Here is a 26,996-nt window from a genome sequence, read left to right as displayed (position 1 = left end):
GCAATGTAAAAGGTATTAAAAAAAAAAAAAAAAAAGACTTTATCTGACCCTTCAAGGTAAAGAAGATATTCTAACAATGAGTAAGAAAGTAGCTATCTGTTCCAAAAGAAATTCATGTTAAAAGCATTTTGAAAATGGCTAGACATGTTTCCAGCTGTATAAAAATGTATTTACAAAAACTGTCACCTATAAAAACTCTCTTAACACTTAAAGCTTGGGAAATGAAACCCAAAAATGACTTTCAGTAAGTTTTGAACCCATTTTTTTTTAACCAATAAAAATGCCACACTTGCAATTGAGCAAGAACAAGGTACTGATAGTGAGAAAGATGGACATTTATTATAAAGATTTCAACAAACACTTTTGAAGACTAGTAGATGGAGTTGAAAATGAGCATTGTTTCTCAGTAAGCACAGTCATTTGGACCCACAGATCTTAATGAAGTGGTTTTAGCTACAATAGCCATTAAAACCCAGCATTAAAATAAACTTACCTTAGAACCAGAAATTAAGTAATTTTTATCACAAAATGTTAAAACTAGAAGTTTCAAAAATAATGAAGCATTTTTAATTGTATAGCTCTCACTAAAAGAAAAAAAATTTTTAGAAAGAGCAAAAGGTATTTTTTTTAACAATACACATAAAAGATACTTTAAACATTTTCACCTTTTTTTCAATTTTTTTTTTTTGCCTTATGTGTATTGGTATTATATGTAAACATTAATTTAAAAATATACATGTCTATATACACATGCTGGGGTGGGTGGTGCTCTACACGCACTCAGGTGACTGGTTTGGACAGCGATGTTTCATGCCATTGCTTACATCCTTAGAACAAACTTCTCCAATCCCCCAAATATTAACTATATTGTCTTCTAACTTTTATAACTTATTCTTAAATTTTTAGTCCAACTGGAATTTCTTTTGGCGAATGGTCTGATGGGAATAAATTTAATTTTCTCTACTTAAACCAGCACCTTTTACTGAGTAATCCATCATGGTCAGAATTATTTCAAAAAGCCACCTTTAATGTACTCTAAATTCTTAAAAGCATTTGGGTCTATTTTTAAAACTACTTTCCACTGAATGGTCCATTTTTATGAGTGTAAAAATTTAATTGCACTTTAAAGAAAAAAAATTTTTTTGGTACAGCAAGTTCCCTTTTTTCTCCCCTTACAATGATCCTCTTATTTTCACCTGTTATACTTCCATATGAATTTTTAATTTGTATTAAAAATAAATACTCTATGGCATTTGGATTGACTTTGCACTGAATATACACACCAACTCAAGAACTGACATATTTACAACGGTCAAAATGTTCCTATTATCAAGCGCTTATAAGCCCGTGTTCCTCTCTCCTTTCCTTCCACCCATCCCTAAGGACACCGTGATCTTACATGTTGTTAGTCTTCCTTTTCTTTAGTTTTACTACTCATGAATCATTCTGACTTCTTTAACTCATGATTTCTGAGATTCATGATGTGCAAAGCTCCACACTACACTTACTGCTCTCCAGAATTCCATTGCACTGTGGATGGGCATTTGGCTTTCTTCTTCCTTCTTTTTATTATAAGCAACGATGTTGCGACCACTCCTGTGGGTTTCCTGGGTGTATGCACCCACACAGGAGTTTCTCTGAGCGTAAATCATTGCCTGTAAGATAGATCTGTGGTCAACTAGATAATATTGTTTTCCAAAGTGATAGTACTGACTTACATGCCAACAGCAGCAGATGAAAAAGACCCTGCAGTCATAATCTCTCCAATTGTTGGTATTTTCTGATTTTTTAGTGGCTGCCAATTTGGTGGCCAGGAAATGATAATAATGGGTTAATTTCCTGATGACTAATCAAGTTAGCCATCTTTTCAGGTTTATGGGTCATTTCTGTTCCTTCTGTGAAATGCTTGCATCTTTGCCCATTTCTCTTCTTTTTGTTACTGATTTGCATGCAGATAGCTCTTTAACAAGTTAGGTATGTTGCGAGTATCTGTATTGTATTCCACTTTGGGCTTATTTTTTTCACTCTGTGGAATGTTCAGTAAACAAAAGTACTCTATCAGTGTAGTCAAATTATTCATCTTTCAATGTTTTGCACCTCCTCCTTTGTTTACAAAATCCTTCCCTTCCCAAAAGTCATAAAAATATTCTTCTATATTGTCTTTTAGAAGTTTTATAGTTTTAACTTTCCTATGTGAACCTTTAATCCACCTGGGATTGCTTTTTGTGCCTGATGCAAGGCAAGGTCCAAGTCACTTTTTTTTCTTTGTGAAAAATTACTGAAACCCCATTTATAAATAATCCATCCTCCTCCCCAAGGTCTACCACGACTGCCCTTTTAAAAGTTAAGTTCTCGTACTAATTGGGTCAGTTTCTGAACAATTCATCCTTGTCTGTTCATCTACTCGTAATCTCTGTACCAATTCCACATTGTTTTAATCACTACATTTTACAGTAAGTTTTTTGTTGTTGCTTCTTGAGATGTCTGAGTAATGGTTTCTGGTTTTTTTTCATTTTAGAGTATAGTTTTAAAATCTGGTCATGCTAGTTCCCCTCACACTTCATTCTTTTTAAATAGTGTTTTGAATACCCCTGGCCCTTTGCTCTTCCATTTACATTTTGGGATCAGCTTGTCAACTACTACAGTGAAAATCCCTGGGACTTTTTGCTGGCATTGCATTAATCTATTAACCAATTTGGACAAAGAGTTCAGACCGAGATGATCTTCTCCATTACAGTCTCTCCATTTATTTAGGTCAATAAAGGTGTTCGGTTTTTTTAAAATCATTTTCTCATTAAAAGGCTTACACAGCTCTTAAGATTTATTCTTACATACTTTATATTGTTTTGTTCCTACTGTAAATTTTATTTCTCATTACATTTGAATTTTTAAGACATTACAGCTTGTAGCTGGATGCATGGAAATGTAATTGACATCTGCATATTGATTTTGTTCCAGGGACCTTGATAAACTCTTAAGTCTTTTTTTTTTTTTTTTTAAGATTTTATTTATTTATTTGACAGAGAGAGACACAGCAAGAGAGGGAACACAAGCAGGGGGAGTGGGAGAGGGAGAAGCAGACTCCCCGCTGAGCGGGGAGCCTGACACGGGGCTCGATCCCAGTACCCTGGGATCATGACCTGAGCCGAAGGCAGATGCTTAACGACTGAGCCACCCAGGCGCCCCAATAAACTCTTAAGTCTTTTAATTTGCCTTGTAGACTCTGGATTTTCACAGACAATCTGATCATATTTTAGTCCATTAACAGATAAGTCACACTGATTGATTTTCTAATATTAACCAATTTGTTTCCTGGGATAAATCCAATGTGGTCATCATTCCTTATATTTTAAATACAACGTTAGATTTGGTTTGCAAAAAATGCCTATTTTCGGGGCACCTGGGTGGCTCAGTCATTAATCATCTGCCTTCAGCTTAGGTCATGATCCCAGGGTCCTAGGATCGAGCCCCGCATCGGGCTCCCTGCTCCACGGGAGGCCTGCTTCTCCCTCTCCCACTCCCCCTGCTTGTGTTCCTGCTCTCCCTATCTCTCTGTCAAATAAATAAATAAAATCTTAAAAAAAAAAAAATGCCTATTTTCTTATTGGAAGGTGCAGGGAAATTTTATGTATCTCCATCAGGTCTAATTTATTAGTTGTGTTATTTAAATCTTCCATGCCCTTCATCATCATGATCTTGTCTTCTTCATGATCTATTAATTAATCAGGGAGGTATGTTTAAAATGCCCATTATATTGGTAGATTAACCTATTTCTCTTTGTAGTTGTAGCCATTTTTTTAATATATGTTTTGAGGTACATGATTAGTCACTTAAGGTGCATAATTAAGAAGTTTAGAATTGTTCTATACTTCTGGCCAATGAAACCCAATGCCCGAGGCAGAGGCTCTGTCATGAGTAATCTGGGGAGGAAAAAGGGCTTAATATGGAGAGACTAAGGTTGAGAAAAATAACCTTACCCAAGAACACACAACTCAATTAAGCTAAGACAGACTTTTGCTCTCAGATTATCCGTATGATATTCCTTCTACCAAACCATATTCTTTGAAATCCAAAATGTTTTGGAATTTTAGATTATGAAGACATAAGCCAATGGAGGAAATAAATTAAACACACATCAACACACACAAAGAATACTCTAGTAGAAAGGTTTTATGCTCAGTAAAAAAAAAAAAAATCTGCTAAAAGAAGGGAGAGGATTTAAATAACTCCCTATGTGGCTGAAACAAAGAAAAAGCTGAAGGAGGAAACTGTCAGGTGATTTCAATGCAGAGAAAAAAAGACAGTCGTGGAATCCTGCTGTGTGCGGTAATCAAAAAGAAGGTACCAGTACAACACAGCTTAGGTTTTAAAAAAGAGGAGGATGACAACTGGCATTCTGAGAACACAGCAGGAAGGACACTTGAAAAGAGAAAGCAAGAGGAACTAAAATTATAAAGTGAGATTTCAAAAAACCTAGTGGATAATTATTAATTTCATAGCAAGAAACCACAAAGGGTTATTTTTTTTAAAGTGTGGTATCATCAATGCAAAAAACCACAAGTCAGAAACTTTTGATAAAGGTCCACAATGTGCCAGTGTTTAAAGAAGAAAAACGACATATATATATGTACATATGTATACATACTACATACATATGCAGAGCAACTAAATGTATATAATTAAATACACACACCACAGTTTTTTTTTAATCACTGGTACAAAGGTCAAGATGGACACTCACCCTGCCAGCTGATTAACCAGCTGACAGAACAGACAATGTGCTGAGGGTGGTTATTATTTAGGAGGCATTATGAATATACTGTAAGCAAAATCATATGTTCTGTGTAACAAGTTCCCATGAACCAAGTATCAACATAACAAGCCAAGGACATCTGTACAAGATTTATTTCATTAACCACAATGTTTTCGAGTGATGGTATACACCCTAATACAGAAGGAGTGAATCCAAATCCATCAAGAGTTAAAGGTCAGAGCCAAAGTCAGTGGCTTTAATCCCCAATCAGTAAGAGTTTCATCCACCATTTTGTTTTTCTTGGATTGATAACAGAGATGGTGTACAGAACACCCTGTTCTAAGCTCCACCACGCTTTCCAACAAATAAGCACCACCAGGGACTAGACTTCATTGCTTCATCCTTGCTCTAGCTGTGCTGGTGGGTGGCAAGGGCCTCTTGTCTGCATTTGACCTCCTATTTATTCATAAGCATTCCTGTTTCCAGCCATAACTCCCCACAACTTCACATTTGAGTAATTTCTCCTGAATCGCATGGTCGTAATATTGACAACCAGGGCTAATGAGAGCGATTAAATTGCCATCTGTTTAACAAAACATACCCTTCTAAGAGAATATCCACAGTCTTATTGCATTTAGTACATCGTCACCACATTGAAATGACATGTTAGAATCAATACAAAATATTTATTTTTTTCCAAACCACAAAATTTACCCCAGAGCCACACTACAAATTTCCTAGAATTATAAACCATTAACATTTTTCTAAACAATGCAGTCCAACCAGAAATGAAGATAATTTTTGACCAGCCGGGGTACAACGTATACTGAGGTCCTATAAGAATGTACCTCTGATGAGGATTTTCTCTAATGCTCCCACAGCCACACCATCAACATCAGCAGAAATAGTGTATGTACTTGTGCCACTCGGCTCTGGAAAGAAGTTCAAAATAGGGTCTTGGCCAGGGGAGGAGGGAAAGTGTCAGTGACCTAGTTCATCAAAACTAAGGGGACAAAACAGGTATCATTACCCTTGAAAAAGAACAGGGGTCCTTTAATCGATTCTGGTGGCCAGAAACTAGGGCAAATTTCCACAAGGCAATGAAAGTAACCAGAAAGCCATTTCTCCAAGAACTCCTATTTTAACTTCTGATAAACGTGAACTTCATCTTATGCAATCTTACTGAAAACTGCAACCACAACCGAAAAGGTCCTATAAACCTATTCTAGGTGTCAGTCAAGGGATTCACATTCTGATCTTACATCTTGAAGTCCCCTTAAGAGGCCTAGACCTGGAGTAAAGTAAACATAATACTCTGAAGCGCAATGAGACACCATAAAAAAAAAAAAAAAAAAATCAGCTCAAAACATCCTAACTGACTGGATACCTAATGTAGGTTTTGCTAATTTTTAGTTTTAGAACTTTTTAATATCTCAGATTAGTGTATATTCATAAAACAATGTTCAATTATTTTTAATAATAGCTGCTTATTAAACAACTGAATTTTAGCTCAAGGGCAATGCCTCTATAATAATCATGGAAATAATTAACTGCCATAAAACAGAAAAAACACAGAAGAAAATATAGCCAGTCTCAATAAGAAAAGAAGACAAAATCTGGAAGTGCTACTCTGGAGATTAAACAGGCTTATTTAAATACTAGGATACAAGTGCTCCTGCTCACTTCATGCTGCAGAAACCAATCGTGTTTGCTAGATCACCATGACCTTTGCTAGTACGTGTGCACAGACCACCACTCTGAAGCTCTCCTTTTGTGCTGAAAAACGTTCAAGTCCCTTGTTCGGTCAGTAACGAATATTGCAAGGCGATGGTGCAAACTCTTCCTGAGGAATTCTTCATGTGTGCAAATTTGCAACCCGACAGAAAGCACGGCGTCTGCAGCCACGGCGTCTGCACTCCAGGGGAGTGTGGCTTATGTGGCTGGGGCACTGGAGACGCGCACAGCAACGCCACGGGCGCCCATTCTCCTGATGTCTCACTTACCACTCAGTTTCCATCCTATACCCCAAAGAAAGGGAGAGGAACTGCCTCAAACTTATAATAGGGACAGGAAAAAAAAAATAACTTTCCCACAAAATTTAATAATGCACAACTCATGCATCCAGGTTTGTGTTTCTTCTAAATCTACCTAAGAACTACTAGATTAAGAGTCACACTCTATGAAGTTTTGCCTTCCGCCCCACAGAAAACAAAGCAGTAGCTCCTGTCAGGGTAGGGTGCAGCTGTGATAACAGAGACCAGGAGAGGACACCGTTACTGAAGCACAAGGCCAACTTTTAAAGGAAGTACCGTCTCTCAAAACCATCGTCATTTACTCTGACGGGTCATTGTTCCAAGGTGACCGAGCTGCCTTTCTTTTGGGGAGTCTAGCTTCGGGCTGCACATACACACCAGTCGGGCTCGCCGGATCAACTACATGTAGCCTAATGAGACAATCAGTGTATAATTTTCTGTCCTCCGTGATTTGGGCCCCACAAAAGCTAGGATTTAACTGGGCTGGAAAAACTAGATACTGTACTGGCAAGAAGAATACAAGTAAACATGAGAAGAAAATACTTTCTGGCAGACCGGGCTTAGTCAATACAAAATGGAGGGCAAATCTTATTTCCTCTCATGTTGCAAACCAAGAATTTTGTTAAACCCAATTAAATAAGCAAGGTCAATTTCTACTTAAAATAAAGAAATAGGTTTTTCATCCTGCAACGTACCTCCAGGGGCCAAGGTGAGTAACAGCAAGTCACATGCACTAGGAGGATGCGTGTACGATTTCTGTAGTGCCTCCCACTCCCGGCTTTGCAGTACCAAGCCCTGGCCCACTGCGAGCTGCAGTCGCTGCACAAATATTCAGAGAAACTAAATTTTGCAAACTTGGCCCACTTTTTGTTAACACATACATAATAATAATAAAAAGAAGACAATATAAAATCTTTCTCCATTAACTTAATAATGCAAAAGCTTCAGAAGATTTTAATGCCAGTTCACATCTTAATACAATGCTTTTATAGAGAAAGTTCCATTGTTGGCCAAAGAATACTCTCCCAGAAAAAGCATTTGGGCACATTATTAGGATAATGAAGAATTCATCCACATTTAAAGAATCATCCCAATTTTATTCCTTTCAGAAGTATTATTAAAACCACTCAGGAGAGACGTTAGTCGCAGGTGTTATTTATAAGCCCGTAGCGAGCACTCCATGGCAAGGAGTAAAATTTGGACTTCACAATGGAATGCAATTCTTCCTTGACACCACAATGTTACTGGGGTAGCAAATCAACCTGCACAGGGCACAGTGAGAGCCTGTATATATTCTTACAGTAATTCAGTGTTTATCAGTACAATCTAAGATGCTCACAGAGTTAAACAAGTCCAATTCAAAGTCCTCTGCAAAATCCACAACTCTGGTTAAGTACTTAAAAAATAAATCTGACACCCTTTACATTAATTTCTCAGAACAATAATTTTACAAATAGAGGACTTCTATTAGATGACTTCCTTGCTCCTATCATCACACTTCAAACCCTCCCATCCAGCCTGCTCCTGAAAAAAGACAAACTGAATCGGCAGAGGCAACTATATGAGAAACCTGACAATCAGAAGTGTGACACTATCCCTGATACACCTTGTTTTGCCCCAAGTTCTCTGAAGAGGTAAATATTAGTGTGACATAGCCAAACAGAATCAAGCATATGCTCAATTTAGAGTCAAGCAAAATTGAGAAGAAAAATATTTTCACCTGCCACATCTATTTTTCTTTGCCTTCCAAAAACAACTAGAATAAGCTTTGGACTCTTTTGTAAGAAACTAAACAGCACTGTGGGTGCAGGAAAAAAACAACATATAGCTGTGTCACAGGTGGAAGGAAGCTTGAAACAGCAGTGCTACTTCTCTATTATACTTGAATATAATGCTATAAAAGATGCAAACTGCAGACTTTTTTTTTAAAAAGTACCTACTCACCCATTTAAAATGAAATGGATCCGGAAGCCCACACCAATTATTATATTTGGATTTAATAACCATATCTGCTTCCTAGAGCATCACAGTAACTAGCTGTTACCACTGGAAATTTCTCCACAATACTAAAAAGGGAGCTTAGTGCTCAAGTACAGCCCACCCCTACACTAGCATCATGCCAATACTCCAGCAGCTGGTGAAATCATGTGAAGTAACAGAGGGAATGGATATGTTCTACAAGAGTTGGTCCCCAACATTAATATGAATATGCCACGGTGAGGCAGGGGGAGATCTGACCAATGAGCAACACACTTCTGTTTTCCCACTTACTTAGCATCCTGCTACAAAGTCACACCTGACAACTTACTGGGTTCGTCTGTGATACCATCAACTTTCTCAGGAAGCATTTGTGAGTTGAACATCATGGTCACAGAGTTGCAAAGTGCACAAAGCTCAAGGCACACAGTAGAAAAAAGTTGTGAACTGGTGAGGGGAAAAGTTATAGCAGAAGCCAAGTTAGCATTTTCCTTTAACAAGACTCTCTAATGCTAAACAAAGACCAACTCTTTTAAAAGGGGTTTGTTTTGGTAATGGGTGAAAAACACTGTATTGTAATGATCTGCTTGATTTTAAAGCAAAAGAGATCCTGATGTGTAAAGCCAATATGCTGAAGTGCCAAGTCCACAAATGAACAAAACAAGTGCTTTAAAATTAAAAAAAAAAAAAAAAAAAGATTCTTCTACTCTTGTATTTTTGGAGGAAGCTGCTGATGTTGGCTGCTGGATTTCCCTTAGCAATGGTCACTTTTCAAGACGTTTGTTCCTCATGGAATCTGTAGATAAACTCATTAAAAGATTGTCCCATTTCAAAATCATCCCCAAGTCTAGCAGCAACTGACTGTTTTTTTTGTTAGTTTTTTTGTTTTTTAAAATTACAAACCAAAGTAAGAAGTCCAATATCCTCTTCCAAGAACAACTTTGTGACAGAGCTCCTGAGTGTCTGCAGGCCCCCCCCGCTGTGCTCCGAATACAGTCTCTGCAGCTCCAGTGTGTCCTCTTCGGGAAGGAAAGTACATTCAATACATTCACTATCTGTACCCTCTGGAACTTGCACATGCTGATGAGCTGTCTGGAAAAAAAACATTGCAACGGGAAAAAGTATGAATAGCAGACAGCATTTGATAATGGTAAGATTCTGTTTATTTATTACGTATTTCTCACCCCTCTCAATCCCCAAAAGGAGATTTAAAAAAAAAAAAAAAAAAAAAGAGCTGACTGAAGTGAAAGGGGCTGTGTCATCAGGAACTATGTCATCATCCCATTTTTAGTAGAGACTCCAGAATCTGGGAGGCTCCTGACAGCTGCTGAAAACCACTGCCACCAACTAGACTCCAGCGCTGCCACAGCTCGCAGAACAGTCTGGCGTCAATGACACAGAATGCCTCGTGAGGCCACCATCAAGAACACTATGGATTTCATTATACTCACCGCACGGTCCCCACCAGGAGCTGCCTGACATAACAAAACCATCAGAAATGGTAAGGAACATCATTACTTACTATAAGCCAACTCATCCCCAGCTCTTTTCCGGGACTGGTCACCTCTGGGGATAAGAAAAGAAGGAATCAACAGAACACTCGGACATCTTCATATACCAAAACAGAAGAAATGAAAGAACAGAACTGATAACAGAAGTAGAGCAGGTATTTCAATTCTAACAACCTATCTTAAAACAGACACTAAACTTAAACAGTAGTCCAGTCATATATAACATGAATATTCTTAGCTAAAAGGTGCTGCCTTTTAAATATAGAAAGCTATTAAATGAAGGAAGGGTTATCTATAAAAATGGCTTACACTGGGTTCTAGAAACAGGTTCAGACTAAAAATGTCTTTGAAGATAAACCTGAATTCTGCTACCAACATCCCTAGTGACCTGGCATATACTAGGACAAATTTCAGATATGAATCCAAAATGTTCCCCCCAAACGCCCCCCTCTTTTTAAGTAGGCTCCACCCCAGTGTGGAGCCCAACATGGGGCTTGAATTCATGACCCTGAGATCAAGAGTCAGATGCTCAACCGACTGAGCCACCCAGGCGCCCCTCCCCCAAAAAGCCTTATTATAAGACCAAACACTGCTTAAGGCTTTGAAAAATCTCAGAATCTTAATGTATACGAATGCCCTTCCCGCAGGTGGGAGAACACGAACCTTCACGTATATTAAGCAGTTCATCTTCAACACCTGTAGAAGTTCTAGTTCCGCTTTACAGATAAGGAAACGGAGGTCCTGATTAGGTCCTGTGCTGCCTGCAAATCCTAGTTTTGTCTCTCTGGTTTCTCGGACAATAATCCATACAAATAACTAAAATGCTCGAGTAATGAGTAATAACAATGGATTTGCTAGCTTTTTCTTGCTCGGTCCCTTAGTAGCATCTACACCGTTCATCTCCTCTTTCCCGAAACAGTTTTGGCTCCACCCAACACCGTCCCTGGCCACTGTTTCCTCTCCGTGTATATATTCCGCTTAGTCTAAGATGGCAATCATACCAGCCTGTGACTTGAAATACTATCCATATGCCAATGACTTCCAGATTTCTGTCTCTAGCTCTCATTTCTTCCCTACACTTCAGACTTGTAGGTCCAACTGTCTAATCACCACTGTCACTTGGAAGATTGATAAATACTGCCAGTTTACCATGACCAGTGACTCCACTCCATCCCCACTCCTTCTCCAGTCTTCCTCAATAAATGGTACTACTAGCCACCCAATTACTCAGACCAAAATCCTAGCTCATTCTTGATTTCTTTCTTCCTCTCACTCCAGAGCACTCTGTAGCAAAACATAATCCAAAATCAAACACTTCCCATCAACTCCCTGGCTACACTCCCAACCCACGCCACTATTATCTCTCCCCCACGCAATCTCCAAGAGTCTTATTATTAGTCCAGACCAGAGCCAGAGCAATCTTACGTAAAAGCATAAATTAAATTATTTCATGCCTCTGATTAAAGCCCTTCAGTGGCTTTCCATCACAGTTAAGAATCAATTCAAATTCATTTCCCAGTCCTATGAGACATGGCTCTTGCCTACCTCCCCACCCTCATCTTCTACCTCTGTTCACTGTACGTCAGCCATGCTGGCTTTCCTTCTTCCCTGGCACATGCTAGCACTTTCAGACCTCCCATCTTCTCTGCCTGCAGCACGCCTGCCACCAGTTAGCCATGTGGCTGTCTCCTTATCACCTATGTACGTCCTCACTGGAATGTCTCCCCCTCAGAAGGCATGTCATCTCCAGTTAGCTGGACCAGCCCTTCACACATGCCCTGTCATTCACTCCCTCTTTATCCCACGCTCTGTCTCAGTTTCTTCACAGCACTTTTTATTATTTGAAATAATTTGCTTACACGTTTGTTGTTTATCTCCCAACATTAGAGCATAAGCTCCATAAAAACAGGAACTTGTTTACCCAGTACCTAGAACAGTGTCTAGCAGAAAATAAATATTTGCTGAATTAACAAATCAGTGAATAATTGATAAATGGCCTCTAGAGACAGACTATGAAGATGCTAGCCCAAGTAATTATTTCATGCTTCAGAGTGATCTTCTAGATTAGCAGTTTCCCTCTCCCTTTCTCTGGCTGTGCTTAAGACCAGGACAGAAACCTCTTACTGGGCGAGGTGAGGCGTCTCAATGACCAGGCAGGAAGAGAAGATGCCAAATGGCCTCCAAAGGGTTCTTCTCTAGGTTGGGCATTTAGAGAAAAACATGCACCACATTTAGCATGAACCAGCCTTAGACAGCCTACAGAGCTCCTAACACCTGTGTCCTAATGCCCTTTTTAAATACCTCCTGTTAACACTATGCCTACAAAGCCAGTTGGTATCTTATATTATTATTTACACTTATGTATTACCTTACATGAGTACCATCACAGTAACATTCATCAAATATTCTGAAACAAGTAAGTTAATGCTGAAAAGGAAGACATAGAATTTTATATCCAGAACCTCAACTTCTATAGATAACCTTCATTCCCAGCCCTGAAAGGTTAAATAAAAACTGAACGTGCAAAAATAATAGGAGAAAAATATAGATATGAAAACAACAGAAGGCAGACAGAGAATGTAGATGTGATCTATGCAAGAGGCTGCCAAAGATACCACCTAATGCCCCACATCTGGAAAGCTATGGCTGCCCTCAAAACCAGACCCCTGTTACTAAATGAAAAAGTGCCAATTTTAGAGTGCCCTCTCAGCTAAAAAATCAACAATACCCCTACAAGGTACCATTTTGTTCCAGAAATCCAAGTAACAATTACTCTGCAAAGTACTTGCCTTTAAAAGCTATTTGGTACAAGCTTTGAAGAGGCCCAATAGGCTGGTTTGAAAGAGAATGTTCCATCTGAGGGCATGCACGTTAGAAGTTCCCAAACAAGCTTCCCTCCATAATGTAATCTCAGACACCAACCTGCCCTCTCCCTCCCTCCAATAATCAATTCAATTACACAGATAACTGATAAAAACAAAATGTTGCTCTTAGCTTATATGTTAATTCTAGCTTACAAACAAGTGTATTTCCATGTATCTAAAGATGCTGCACATAAACTCCAGCTCAAATGAGAAATACCCATTAACTATAATTGAGGATATATTTGACAACATTCACAACATTTCAAAACACTTTGAAGACATTCTGTGCCATCTACATCAAAGCTGGGTGCTGCCTTTCAGGACCATACCACGTAAACAAAACACAGTCCTAAATGAAAAAATAGTTTGCAAAGCTGAACAGGAATCATGTGACTGGTTAGGCATAAACCATAAAATGACTGCTCAATCGGAACAGCCAGTAACAGAATTCTTGCTGGATAGCCTGTACTATATTCTCAAGGTTTTCTGCACCACTGGACACCATTTCTTCCAAAACAATCCTAGTCAAATAATGATCAAAGGCAGCATGAGGTCTGCCAGGGCAGAATGTGGAAGGCCCATACACAAGAGCTGGAAGCATAGGCAGACTTTCTCTCAGCTGCTAAGTATATGACGGATGCACATCCTTTCCGACGGGTCTGGGCCAGCTCAGCCGTGGACTGCAGGAAGTCCGAGAATGCAGGTTAGGCAGGACCTACAATGTGCAAAGTACCCACCAGAATAATTTGTAAGGCAGACTTTAATTCTCATATTTATGTATAATATGTTGTTAATTCTAGAAATGGCCTAATTTGGCTTGTACAACAAAACAGTTTAATTGTATCACCTCTTGGAATACTAACGTTTAAATGCAGCCCTGCACCCTGGTATCTTCTTTCAGTTCCAAAATTAGGGTTAGGAAAATATCTCTGGATATGTTTACATATTTCTACACACTGTTGTGAAAGGTGAGTTCAAGGTGTTCAGAGAAATCCACAAGGGCTATCTTAATACATTGCTTCATAGAAATGAAAGTTTTCAGAAGCTTGTTTATTTTTTAAAGGTATCAATAAACTCACCTCTAAAATTAAAAGCAAACATTCAAATAAAAACATGAATCAAAGCATAAAAGACTTCAATATTATGGTAAGCCTAGAGAAAACCATAAAAGGCAGACTCAGATTATTTTGCATTTACTTAATTTAAGAAAAAACTTTTAACTGTAATTCAAAACCCGTAAGCCATAAAGAAAAAACCTGATAAAGTTACACAAAAATAAAAAACTTCTGCATGACTTAAAATAAAACAAAAAACCACCATAAGCAAAGTCACAAACTGCAAAAATCAACTGACTTATCTTGGGCAGAAAATCAATCTCTTCAACATAGAAAGAGCTCCTAGAATTCAAGGAAGAAAGGCTAACAAATAGAAAAGTGAGCAAAAGGCATAAACAGGCCATTTACAGGAAAAGAAATACAAACCTGGTAATATTCTTAGCCTCACTCTTAGTAAGAGAAATGCAAATTAAAACAATTTTTCTGAGTAATTATTTTTCACCTGCCAGACCAGTGAAAATCCCAAAGCCTAACAATATACTCTATGAGCACGGCCATGAAGAAGAGGAACTTTTCAAACTGTGCTGGTGGATATGCAAAATGGCACAATCCCCCATGAAGGGCAATTGGGCGATATTAATCAAAGTTACAACTGATTGACTCTTGACCCAGCAATCCCACTTATCGGAATTTACCCTCCATATATACCTGCAACAGGTACACAATTATGCATGTACAAGGGTATTCATCACAGCATTCTCTATCACAGCAAGACTGGAAATCATTCCAATTGCCATCCACAGGGGACTGGTTAAACAAGTTCTATCTACACAACAGAATGGGTAAGAAAGGAGAAAAAGTAAAAAACCTCATATATTGTGTCTGTGTTTGCTTGTATCTGTATATTAAAAGAAGCACTGAAAGGAATCATAAGGAACTAATAAAATGGTCACCTAAAGGGGTAGGAATAGATGGGGAAACAACTAGGAGCAAAACTTCTCAATGTGTACTTTCTGTAACATCTTGACTTTTGAACCACATGAATATAATAGCTCCTTAAAAATGAATAAGTAAAATTACTATAGCATTAAACAGGCTCATTCTGTATATGAAAATAATACCGCTATTAGAAATATTGTAATTAATGTCAGAAAACATCTGACCACCGGACTTCAGGGAGGAAAATCAGCTGCCTACATTCCAGCATTTTCTATGGCCTTGCCTTCCCTTAACTTGACCCAAGAAAGTCAGGTCTACCAGACCTACCTACACAGCTTCCATGAGCCTTTCCCATGTGAGCTGCCAGTGAGTGGGCAAATGACCAGTGGATGAGTCAGTGCCCCCACGTCCACAGGAATACAGATGGCACCAGGACAAAAGGGGAATAAATACCAATGCATGAGGCTGCAAAGAACAGATTTTCTGCTTTCTTTCCTAATCTGTGCTGAGACTAGAGACAGTAAAAACAATCTTGGTCAAGACTGGTATTCTGAGATGTAGCTCGGCCTCAGAACCTGTAAAAGAGAATGTCCATCCCCAGCCCTAGTCAGATAAGCGAGTCAATATTCAACCTACTATTTATGATCACAACTATACCTCAGGGAGAAACCTAGGTGTCTAACCTTCCATAACTTTCTTCCTTTAATGTCAGGAATTCAAATAAGAGAAGATATATAAAAGTGCTACCTTACTGCACCCTTCAATCATTTGGTGATGCAACTAGGTGTTTTCCCATAATCTATTTCGGTTGAAAATACACACTTTTCAAGATTTTCTGGGATACGGCTAAGATCCTGAATTGCAAATTTTAGAAAAATCAGCCACATGTATATATCAAACCCAAGGAAGGCAAATTTTCTGGATTCATATAAAGAGATATCCTACTTTTTAAGAACAAACAAGTAGAATTTAGGGCAGAAGTAAAAATAGAAAACCAGAACTGAAAAGCCATTTTACTGGTTTAGTCATAAACTAGTCATTTGCTAGTTCATTCATAAAACTACATTATAACTAATCATAACATCTCACTAGTGCTGAGAACAATGTAGAGGGTCACAACTGGAAGAGCGCTTATAGGCCTCCCAGCCTCACTGTCTCCCCAGTGAGAGCTCCTTTCTTCCAAAGCCATGTTTAGTGAAGGGCAGCTTCCATCAAATCAAATCCCAGCTTCACCATTTCCACAGACAGGCAGCTAACCCCCTCCCCCAGCAACATCACCTTGATTGCTCAATGGCTGTTTCCCATTCTAAGAACCCTGGCCTCCCTCCCTTGCCAAGCCAAACTGGCCGAAGGAAATGGACATATTTTCTCAAAAAGGAAGAAAAAAAAACTTGCCTCGTAAAACCATTCTGTATAAGTTCTCTTTGAAGTTTCTGATCTTCAGCAGCATATTCAGAAAGTTCAGATTCCACAGCCGGAGGGAGAATGTTTGGAATAAATTTAGAAAACAGAGTTGGAGCCATCTGAACCCACTCTGTGAGGGAAGGAAAAGATTCATTAAGGAAATCATAAAGACAAATTAAATGAAAAAGGGAAAGTTTTCTTTTGTTCACAGAAAGAATATATGTATTAAACCAAACTTAAACTGGGGAAAAAATTAGTGCAAGCCCATTCTGATAAGGAATATACGAACAGATTAAATGTCCTTTCTAAAAAGAATTTATAGTACAAAGAAAGCAGATATTTTTACATTTTGCTGATAAACACTCTCTTCCCCTTATTCTGTGAATACTAAATATAAATAACATCCACCTGTATCAACGGCATGCTAAAACTAGCACTCCCCCTTCCTTGTTGCTGGTCTTAATTTAGCACTGTTAAACCCCTGGTAGATTCTTTTAATCCTGCCCTTTCAAATTTTCCCTTTGGAAAACATCTTGGCTGTATAGATCGAAAACCACAAAATGTCAATCTGTATTTAATCCAGTGAGCTCACACTTTAAAAACTGTTATCTGAGTAAATAATTCTAAATCTAAAAAAAAAACAAGGGGCACCTGGGTGGCTCAGTCATTAAGCATCTGCCTTTGGCTCAGGTCATGATCCCAGGGTCCTGGGATTGAGCCCCGTGTCGGGCTCCCTGCTCAGTGGGAAGCCTGCTTCTCCCTCTTCCACTCCCCCTGCTTGTGTTCCCTCTCTCACTGTGTCTCTCTCTGTCAAATAAATAAAATCTTAAAAACAAAACAAAACAAAACACAAAAACAAGCCATGTTTGATGCTGCGCAGTGCTGGATGCTAGGTCAATGGTAAGTAAAAAATGTCCAACAGGAGAATAGTTAAGTTAGACATGACCAAAACAAAACAAGAACAAAAAAAACAGGTACCACAAAAAACAAGACCACAGCCAATCCACTCATCCCTTGTATAAACTCATGGCAAAATGTTCTCAACAGTGTCCCTCCTTCCAGCTCAACTCAAATATACCTTTAGAGTCTCAATACAGTGCCCTGGAGAACCACTGACCCACCAGGGAGGGGTGGCAGGAGTCAAACTGATCTGCCATTTTATGGAACTCCAGGAAATCATTAAAATAAAGATGAAGAAATCAAAGAAAAGTGTGTGTATTAAACGAAGAAGGGCAGGATAGAAGAGTTGGCACTGTGCCTAAACTAAGCTTCCTAAAGATCAGATGGAAACATACCAAAAATTCTAATAGTCATAAGAATCTCCAAGGATTAGGGTCCAGGAATTTAATTTAAAAAACTTCCTCAGGTGATTCAGATGCTTTCATCATATGAAGATTAGCACTTGAGAACCAGTGCAGTGGACTCAACTTTTACACTTAAAATTCAACTTTTAAAATATTTTAACCTTAATCAGTCAGGTGAATAAAACTATTTCAACAAACCAGGAACAGAATGGGTACTGGCAAGACATGTAAATGTCAAAATATTTTTAATAGTATCTCAGAAAATGCCTAGTGCAGCAAAAGGTTAGTCTTTGATAAAATTCTCCTTTTCAAAAGAACAACTCTCAAAGACAGAATTCTCCTCACAAGTAGTATGAATCCTATTACAAGAGCTCAAACCTGGATAAAACAGCATTTGGATAAACATGTATCTGTGAGTTTTTCTACCCTTAATGATTACTTTTATTTTGCCATTTTGTTATTTATGGTAAAAGCCAAAGCTGATAAAGCTGCCTACTTGGGAGACAGAATTTAGAAATGTGTTTGATACCACATTTGGATGCCTTCCAAAATAAAAGAAAAAAAAATCATTCATAACCTAGCACTAAAAGAAAAATTCATGAGCCATTTTTATCACATTTAGTAAAATGAATACAAAACTGAGAAACTAGAAACATCAGTGTATTGGACATATGTAATATTTTTGCTACTTTATAGAAGTAATTGCTAAGAAAAACTTGTTTATGAAGTTAGAGTAAGACCCAATGCAAATTTAAGTTAACATGACATCTGGATATTCTAGAAGACCTTAACTGCTTAAAGTAGCCTGGGAAAGAAGGTATTTGTGACATCACAGTCTACCCACAATGCCACAGTTTTTAATTGGTTTCCATTTCAGCGAACTAAATTCTGATGTATCTTTCAAATTATTTAAGCAAACAATCAAGCCATCAGTTAATTAAAATAACTACTGGACCTAACTGGATAGTAATAAAAACAGCTAATGTTAGCCATGCTTATTATCAAGTACTATGTTAAGCTCTTTAGATAATGTTTTATTTCATTTAACCCTTATATGACAAAAGAATTCCACAAAAAAAGTACTGTCAAAAAAACATCCCTTATGTTTCTAGACGGTAGCACAATGTTCTACCCTGAGAACTTTTGCAATCTACTATGGACTTTTAAAAAATTTGCTAGACAACTGTATGACAAGTTTGAGGTTCTGGCTTACAAACAAAGATATATACAAAAACATCTTGGAATTCCTTTAAATTCACAGTGGCTTTTTTATTCTAAGATAGATACATTAAGATAATTTACAAACCATGCCTTTGAATATAGTGATCTTTGATTTTTGGTTCTGCTTTTCTTAGTATCTCTCTCCTCACAATACACTTATGAAATGACCACAATTTTACCAACACTTCTAGATTCCCTGCAAGTTACAAAGTAGGCCTAAGAAGATGGGAGTTGTGGATGTGTATGTCTATGCATATCTGTAGTGTGGGATGCAGGTGAAGGAGAAACTCCACAACAAAAAAGACAGAAATGAATACTGGACATGAGATTCAATTTTATCCAAAACATCTGCTACAAATTATTTCTTGTATTTCCTAAACTAGTCGGTTTTCCAAGTAAGTCCTGAGTTTACATTTCACAATGATGAGTGTACTATCTATCTACTCAATTTTTTTTGGCTGTAACAAATCCAAATACCATCAGGCCTCAAAAAAACACATAGACAAACACTGCCCTCTTGAATAAGGCTGGAGCTGTCATAAACAACCAAATCAACAAGTCCAACCCCAAAAGAAATGGTGACTGTTTACCTGGTCTGAGAGTGTACAGGCCTTTCACAATATTTGCCATAGTTGAAGGTGTGACCTGAAATGGTGTTGACTGGGCTTCTAAAAGTAAAGCTGAAAGAAGAGAAAATGGGTTAAAAATATGATAGAATACAATGACTCTCAAGGTTTCTCTATAATTATTTCTCCCAAAGACTAAAGGGCAAACAAGTGTAAGAAAAGAACAGCCCCAGAGGACAAACCAAGTCTATACGCTAAAGATTTTTTCTAAAAAATCCAATGCAGTAGAGCTCAATCTAACAAGTAAACATGTGCAGGTCTGTTAAAACACTAATGGAGATGATTCAATTCATGGAAGTTCTGAAAATAAGCTTTCCAAAAGCAGTAGTAGTGTTCATGGTACTTAGCGAGTGAGCTGAAAGTGCTTCCCATTAAGTTCATGAATCAGAAGATTTATATTTGGAAAATAAAATGTTCTCTAACTCCCCCAACCATTCCTCTTTCCCCAAATCACCATATTTGAGGCTCTTGGGATTTTTCTGAAGACACATTATTGGTAATTTTAGTAACTACGATCGGAGTCAGAAACTCACATTCCCAAACCCTACAGGTGCATGTACTTTTTCCTTACTAAACATACAGGCAAGGGATTGCCTGGCTCATCCTCACTTTCCTGACTCTCACAACCACTTGACCCTGACTGACCATGCCAAGTCAGCTTTCTTTTAGGTTACCTTCTCCAACAAAAATTTTATTAGAACATTTTTAAATAAATAGGAATAATTCTTCTAAATAACATCATTAACAGATACGAATGTATTTCATCATTTTAGTAGATACAACAAATAACAATGATTCCAGTTAATTTTTAATTTCTCTCTCAAAGACCACCTGCAATTTACTACCCGCAAAACCCACAAGACCTGGCATAACTTTATGCTAAGCAAGGCTTGTAAAGCTGTATAAGCTATGCCTTTTCAAAAATGAAAGCGCCTCCTCACTTGACCAGCAATGATTTTATAGTTTTCAAACATACAATGCGAGTTACACTTGAATTTATATGATGAAGGCCAGAGGTGCATTTAAGTGTATCCTTCTGATTCTATCAGCAATAGACAGTGATAACTCTGAATGGCACAGATAAATTTTAAAGATGACAAATGTTAATAAGCACTGCAGAAAATCAAGTTTTAGGATGTAATGTTTAACAACTGCAATTCTAAATTTTAGGTTCTGGGAGTCTCTTCTACTCAAGGTTATCTCTAATTTCAACATGTGCCCCACACACAGGCTCTATTTCTAGTCATTCATTTTCCTACTTTTTGACAATCGTTTTGGCCTTCGTAAGTCTTGTTCCCACTAACTCTTCATATTCAATCACACATTAATTATGTCATCAAATATATACATTTGGAAATGAAAAAATGATACATTCACAGATTAAATTATACATAAAATATATAAAAATTAACTTGGGGAGCGCCTGGGTGGCTCAGTCAGTTAAGCACCTGCCTTCGGCTCAGGTCATGATCCCAGCGTCCTGGGATCGAGTCCCACATCAGGCTCCCTGCTCGTCGGGTAGTCTGCTTCTCCCCTTCTCCCCCACCCCCCACTCGTGCTCTCTCTCTTTCTTGCTCACTCTCTCAAATAAATAAAATCTTTTAAAAAAATAAAAAAATAAAAAAATTAATTTGGGATGATTAATGAAAAGAATTACATTCGGGAGGAGGAGCAAGATGGCGGAGGAGTAGGAGACCTAAATTTCATCTAGACCCAGGAATTCAACTAGATAGGGATCAAACCATTCTGAACACCTACCAACGCAACAGGAGATCGAAGAAAAATACGGCAGCAACTCTCTGAACAGAAAAGCGACGACTTTCTGGAAGGTAGGACGTGCGGAGAAGTAAATCTGAGGCGATATTCGGGAAGATAGATGGCGGGGGAGGGGGCCTCTGTCAGCCGCTTCTGGCAAGTGATAGAGCAGCAGAGCACAAAATCGGAACTTTTAGAAGTTGGCTCCGCTGAGGGACGTCGCTCCAGTGGCTAAGAGGGGGGGTGGAACCCTCGCTGGGACAGTGTAGTCTCAGGACCCTCGGGGCCACAGAAAGACGGGGGGTGCCTGAGTGCGGCAGAGCTCCCAGGTATCGGAGCGGGGAAGCTGGCTGCAGAGACGGAGCCGAGGAGCGGGCTCTCAGCTCGGGGTTGCCATAAACCGTGACCCGCAGCACAGTCGGGCCACTGCTCTTCCAGCAGGGACCCAACAAGCGGCAGATCCAGGGAGACTCCCCTTCCTCCCCCAGGAGGAGTGGCACGGGAGTGCACCACAGGGATCTGCTGGGTTTGGAGACTCCAAACGGGGTCGTGTGCCGGAGATGGAAACGCTCGGTCACAGGCTGGGTGAGCACGGAGTGTGGCCAGAGACCGGGGAGACAGGAGTGATTGACTGCTTTTCTCTGGGGGCTCACTGAAGAGTGGGGCCCCAAGTTCTCGGCTCCTAGGGGGAAAATGGGAGGCCACCATTTCCACGCTCATCCTCCAAAGCTGTAGGGAAAGTTTGCAGGGAGTTTCCTGAGAGCAAACCCGAGCAGATTACTTAGCCCGGCCCCCGGCAAGGGCGGTGCAATTCCTCCTGGGGCAAAGACATTTGAGAACCACTGCAACAGTTCCCTCCCCCAGAAGATCAGCAAGAACAGCCAGCCAAGATTGATCAATGAGAATGGCAGAACTCCAGCACTAGGGGAATACAGCACATAGAATTCATGGCTTTTTTCCCCATGATTCTTTAGTCTTTCAAAGTTAATTTTTTTAATTTTCTTTTTTTTCTATATATTTTTTAATTTTTCTTTTTCCCTTTTTCAACCAACATCTTATCAATCCCTTTTTTTAAAATCTTTTTTATTTTTCATTTTTTGAGTCATATTCTATCCCTTCATCTTGTAGTGAACCTTATTTTTGGTATGTATATATAAGTCGTTCTCTCTTTAAAATTTTGGGATACAGTTTCTTCTAACAGACCAAAATATACCCTAAATCTCTACTGTATGGCTTTGTTCTAGTCTCCTGCCTGATCACATTCTCTCCCCCTTTTTTTAAAAATTTCTCTTCTTTCTTTTTTCAACCAATTTCCTATCAATTCCTTTTATAAAATCTTTTATAATTTTCATCTTTACAGTCATATGCCATCCCTTCATCGTATTTACCCTTACTTTTATACATATATAAGTTTTTCTTTCTTTAAAATTTTGGGAGGCAGTTTCTTCTAAAAGACCAAAATACACCCAAAATCTAGTATGTGGCACTGATCTATTCACCAGTCTGATCATATCTGATCATACCCTTTTCTTTTTCTTTTTTCTTTCCTTCCCTTTCTTTTACCCCGGTTTTGGGTCTCTTCTGATTTGTTTAGTGTGTATTTTTCTGGGGTCGTTGTTACCCTATTAGCATTTTGTCCTTTCATTCATCTATTCTCCTCTGGACAAAATGACAAGACGGAAAAACTCACCTCAGAAAAAAGAACAAGAGGCAGTACCAACTGCCAGGGACCTAATCAATACAGACATTAGTAAGATGTTGGAACTAGAGTTCAGAATGACGATTATAAAGACACTAGCTGGGCTTGAAAAAAAGCATGGAAGATACTAGAGGAACGCTTCCTGGAGAAATAAAAGAACTCAAATCTAACCACGTCGAAATCAAAAAGCCTATTAATGAGGTGCAGTAAAAAATGGAGGCTCTAACTGCTAGGATAAATGAGGCAGAAGAGCAAATTAGTGATATAGAAGACCAAATGATGGAGAATAAGGAAGCTGAGAAAAAGAGAGATAAACAACTACTGGATCACAAGGGCAGAATTCAAGAGATAGGTGATACCATAAGACGAAACAATATTAGAATAATTGGGATCCCAGAAGAAGAAAGAGAGAGAGGGGCAGAAGGTATATTGGAGCAAATTATAGCAGAGGACTTCCTTAATTTGGGGAAGGAAACAGGCATCAAAATCCAGGAGGCACAGAGAACACCCCTCAAAATCAATAAAAATAGGTCAACACCCTGACATCTAATAGTAAAACTTACAAGTGTCAGAGACAAAGAGAAAATCCTGAAAGTAGCTCGGGACAAGAGGCCTGTAACTTACAACAGTAGAACCATTAGATTGGCAACAGACCTATCCACAGAAACCTGGCAGGCCAGAAAGGACTGGCATGATATATTCAGAGCACTAAACGAGAAAAATATGCAGCCAAGAATACTATATCCAGCTAGGCTGTCACTGAAAATAGAAGGAGAAATAAAAAGCTTCCAGGACAAACAAAAACTAAAAGAATTTGCAAACACCAAACCAGCCCTACAAGAAATATTGAAAGGGGTCCTCTAAGCAGAGAGAGAGCCTAAAAGTAACATAGACCAGAAAGGAACACAGACAATATACAGTAACAGTCACCTTACAGGCAATACAATGGCACTGAATTCATATCTTTCAATAGTTACCCTGAATGTAAATGGGCTAAATGCCCCCAAACAAAAGACAAAGGGTATCAGATTGGATAAAAAGCAAGACCCATCGATATGCTGTCTGCAAGAGACTCATTTTAGACGCAAAGACACCTCCAGATTGAAAGTGAGGGGTTGGAAAATCATTTACCATACTAATGGACATCAAAAGAAAGCTGGGGTGGCAATCCTTATATCAGACAAATTAGATTTTAAACCAAAGACTATAATAAGAGATGAGGAAGGACACTATATCATACTTAAAGGGTCTATCCAAGAAGATCTAATAATTTTAAATATCTATGGCCCTAACACGGGAGCAGCCAATTATATAAGCCAATTAATAACAAAAGCAAAGAAACACATCGACAATAATACAGTCATAGTAGGGGACTTTAACACCCCCCTCAATGACATGGACAGATCATCTAAGCAAAAGATCAACAAGGAAATAAAGGCTTTAATGACACACTGGACCAGATGGACCTCACAGATACATTCAGAACATTCCATCCCAAAGCAACAGAATACACATTCTTCTCTAGTGCCCATGGAACATTCTCCAGAATAGATCACATCCTGGGTCACAAATCAGGTCTCAACCGGTACCAAAAGATTGGGATCATTCCCTGCATATTTTCAGACCACAATGCTTTGAAATTAGAACTCAATCACAAGAGGAAAGTCGGAAAGAACTCAAATACATGGAGGCTAAAGAGCATCCTACTAAAGAATGAATGGGTCAACCAAGAAATTAAAGAATTAAAAAAATTCATGGAAACAAATGAAAATCAAAACACACTGTTCAAAATCTTTGGGATGCAGCAAAGGCGGTCCTAAAAGGAAAGTATATAGCAATACAAGCCTTTCTCAAGAAACAAGAAAGGTCTCAAATATACAACCTAACCCTACACCTAAAGGAGCCGGAGAAAGAACACCAAATAAAGCCTAAACCCAGCAGGAGAAGAGAAATAATAAAGATCAGAGCAGAAATCAATGAAATAGAAACCAAAAGAACAGTAGAACAGATCAACGAAACTAGGAGCTGGTTCTTTGAAAGAATTAATTAAGATTGATAAACCCCTGGCCAGACTTATCAAAAAGAAAAGAGAAAGGACCCAAATAAATAAAATCATGAATGAAAGAGGAGAGATCACAACCAACACCAAAGAAATACAAACAATTATAAGAACACATTATGAGCAACTATATACCAGCAAATTAGACAATCTGGAGGAAATGGACTCATTCCTAGAGATGTATAAACTACCAAAATGGAACCGGGAAGAAATAGAAAACCTGAACAGACCCATAACCACTAAGGAAATTGAAGCAGTAATCAAAAATCTCCCAACAAACAAGAGCCCAGGGCCAGATGGCTTCCTAGGGGAATTCTACCAAACATTTAAAGAAGAATTAATACCTATTCTTCTGAAACTATTCCAAAAAACAGAAATGGAAGGAAAACTTCCAAACTCATTTATGAGGCCAGCATTACCTTGATCCCAAAATCAGACAAAGACCCCATCAAAAAGGAGAATTACAGACCAATATCCCTGATGAACATGGATGCAAAAATTCTCACCAAAATACTAGCCAATAGGATCCAACAGTACATTCAAAGGATTATTCACCACAACCAAGTGGGATTTATTCCTGGGCCACAGGGTTGGTTCAACATCTGCAAATCAATCAATGTGATACAATACATTAATAAAAGAAAGAACAAGAACCATATGATCCTCTCAATAGATGCAGAAAAAGCATTTGACAAAGTACAGCATCCTTTCTTGATTAAAACTCTTCAGAGTGTAGGCATAGAGGATACATACCTCAGTATCATAAAAGCCATCTATGAAAAACCCACAGCGAATATCATTCTCAATGGGGAAAAACTGAGAGCTTTCCCCCTAAGGTCAGGAACACGGCAGGGATGTCCACTATCACCACTGCTATTCAACATAGTATTAGAAGTCCTAGCCACAGCAATCAGACAACAAAAAGAAATAAAAGGCAACTGAAAAGGCAAAGAAGAAGTTAAACTCTCACTCTTTGCAGATGATATGATACTTTATGTGGAAAACCAAAAGACTCCACCCCAAAACTGCTAGAACTCATACAGGAATTCAGTAAAGTGGCAGGATATAAAATCAATGCACAGAAATCAATGGCATTCCTATACACCAACAACAAGACAGAAGAAAGAGAAATTAAGGAGTCGATCCCATTTACAATTGCACCCAAAACCGTAAGATACCTAGGAATAAATCTAACCAAAGAGGCAAAGAGGGGGAGACGAACCATGAGAGACTGTGGACTCTGAGAAACAAAATGAGGGTTCTAGAGGGGTGGGGTGTGGGGGGATGGGTTAGCCTGGTGATGGGTATTAAAGAGGGCACGTATTGATTGGAGCACTGGGTGTTATACACAAACAATGAACCATGAACACTACATCAAATAGATAGATAGACAGACAGACAAATAGATTATAAAATACAGTTTCCAAGACATGGTAAGGACTCAATAAATGAACTCAATTAAAAAAAAAAAAAAAGAATTACATTCAATAACATAACAATAACAGAATTGAGATGGCGTAACAGTTCACTAAAATCCTCTCCACCTAAATTCTTTTTAGGAGAAGAGTGCTTAAGAGATTTTCTAGTTGGTCTCCTCTTTTAAGGAAAAAGAAGGGAATCGGGGGGGGGGGGCGGGCGGGCGGCAGCAGCATGAGACCGAGAAGAAAATATTTTTTGAGTATTTAACAGGTGCTAGGTACTTTACAGGTTTAATTCTTTTAAACTTTAGGATTTACTTTCTCACAAGTTTATCATTTTTTTTAAACAGATAAGGAAACTGAGGCTAAAAACAAAAC

At 38.5% G+C, this 26,996-nt stretch overlaps 1 protein-coding gene across 1 annotated transcript in view; it reads right to left on the bottom strand.

The window, feature by feature from the left end:
• Window positions 1-4,887: 4,887 nt before the first annotated feature.
• Window positions 4,888-26,996, bottom strand: part of CACUL1 (CDK2 associated cullin domain 1) — an 80,457-nt gene continuing 58,348 nt past the window's right edge. Inside the window, exons 6-9 of the mRNA XM_036106380.2 lie at window positions 19,652-19,741; window positions 16,528-16,666; window positions 10,286-10,329; window positions 4,888-9,855 (exon numbers count right to left, since the gene is read on the bottom strand). Of these exons, the coding sequence (XP_035962273.1) occupies window positions 9,815-9,855; window positions 10,286-10,329; window positions 16,528-16,666; window positions 19,652-19,741 (314 nt within the window). The 3' untranslated portion in view covers window positions 4,888-9,814. The remainder of the gene's footprint in view (window positions 9,856-10,285; window positions 10,330-16,527; window positions 16,667-19,651; window positions 19,742-26,996) is intronic.

Source organism: Halichoerus grypus, chromosome 7 (genome assembly GCF_964656455.1).
Source record: "Halichoerus grypus chromosome 7, mHalGry1.hap1.1, whole genome shotgun sequence".
Classification (NCBI taxonomy): domain Eukaryota; kingdom Metazoa; phylum Chordata; class Mammalia; order Carnivora; family Phocidae; genus Halichoerus; species Halichoerus grypus.
Note: the sequence above shows the minus strand (reverse complement) of the source record. Positions and strands in the feature narration are given on the sequence as shown.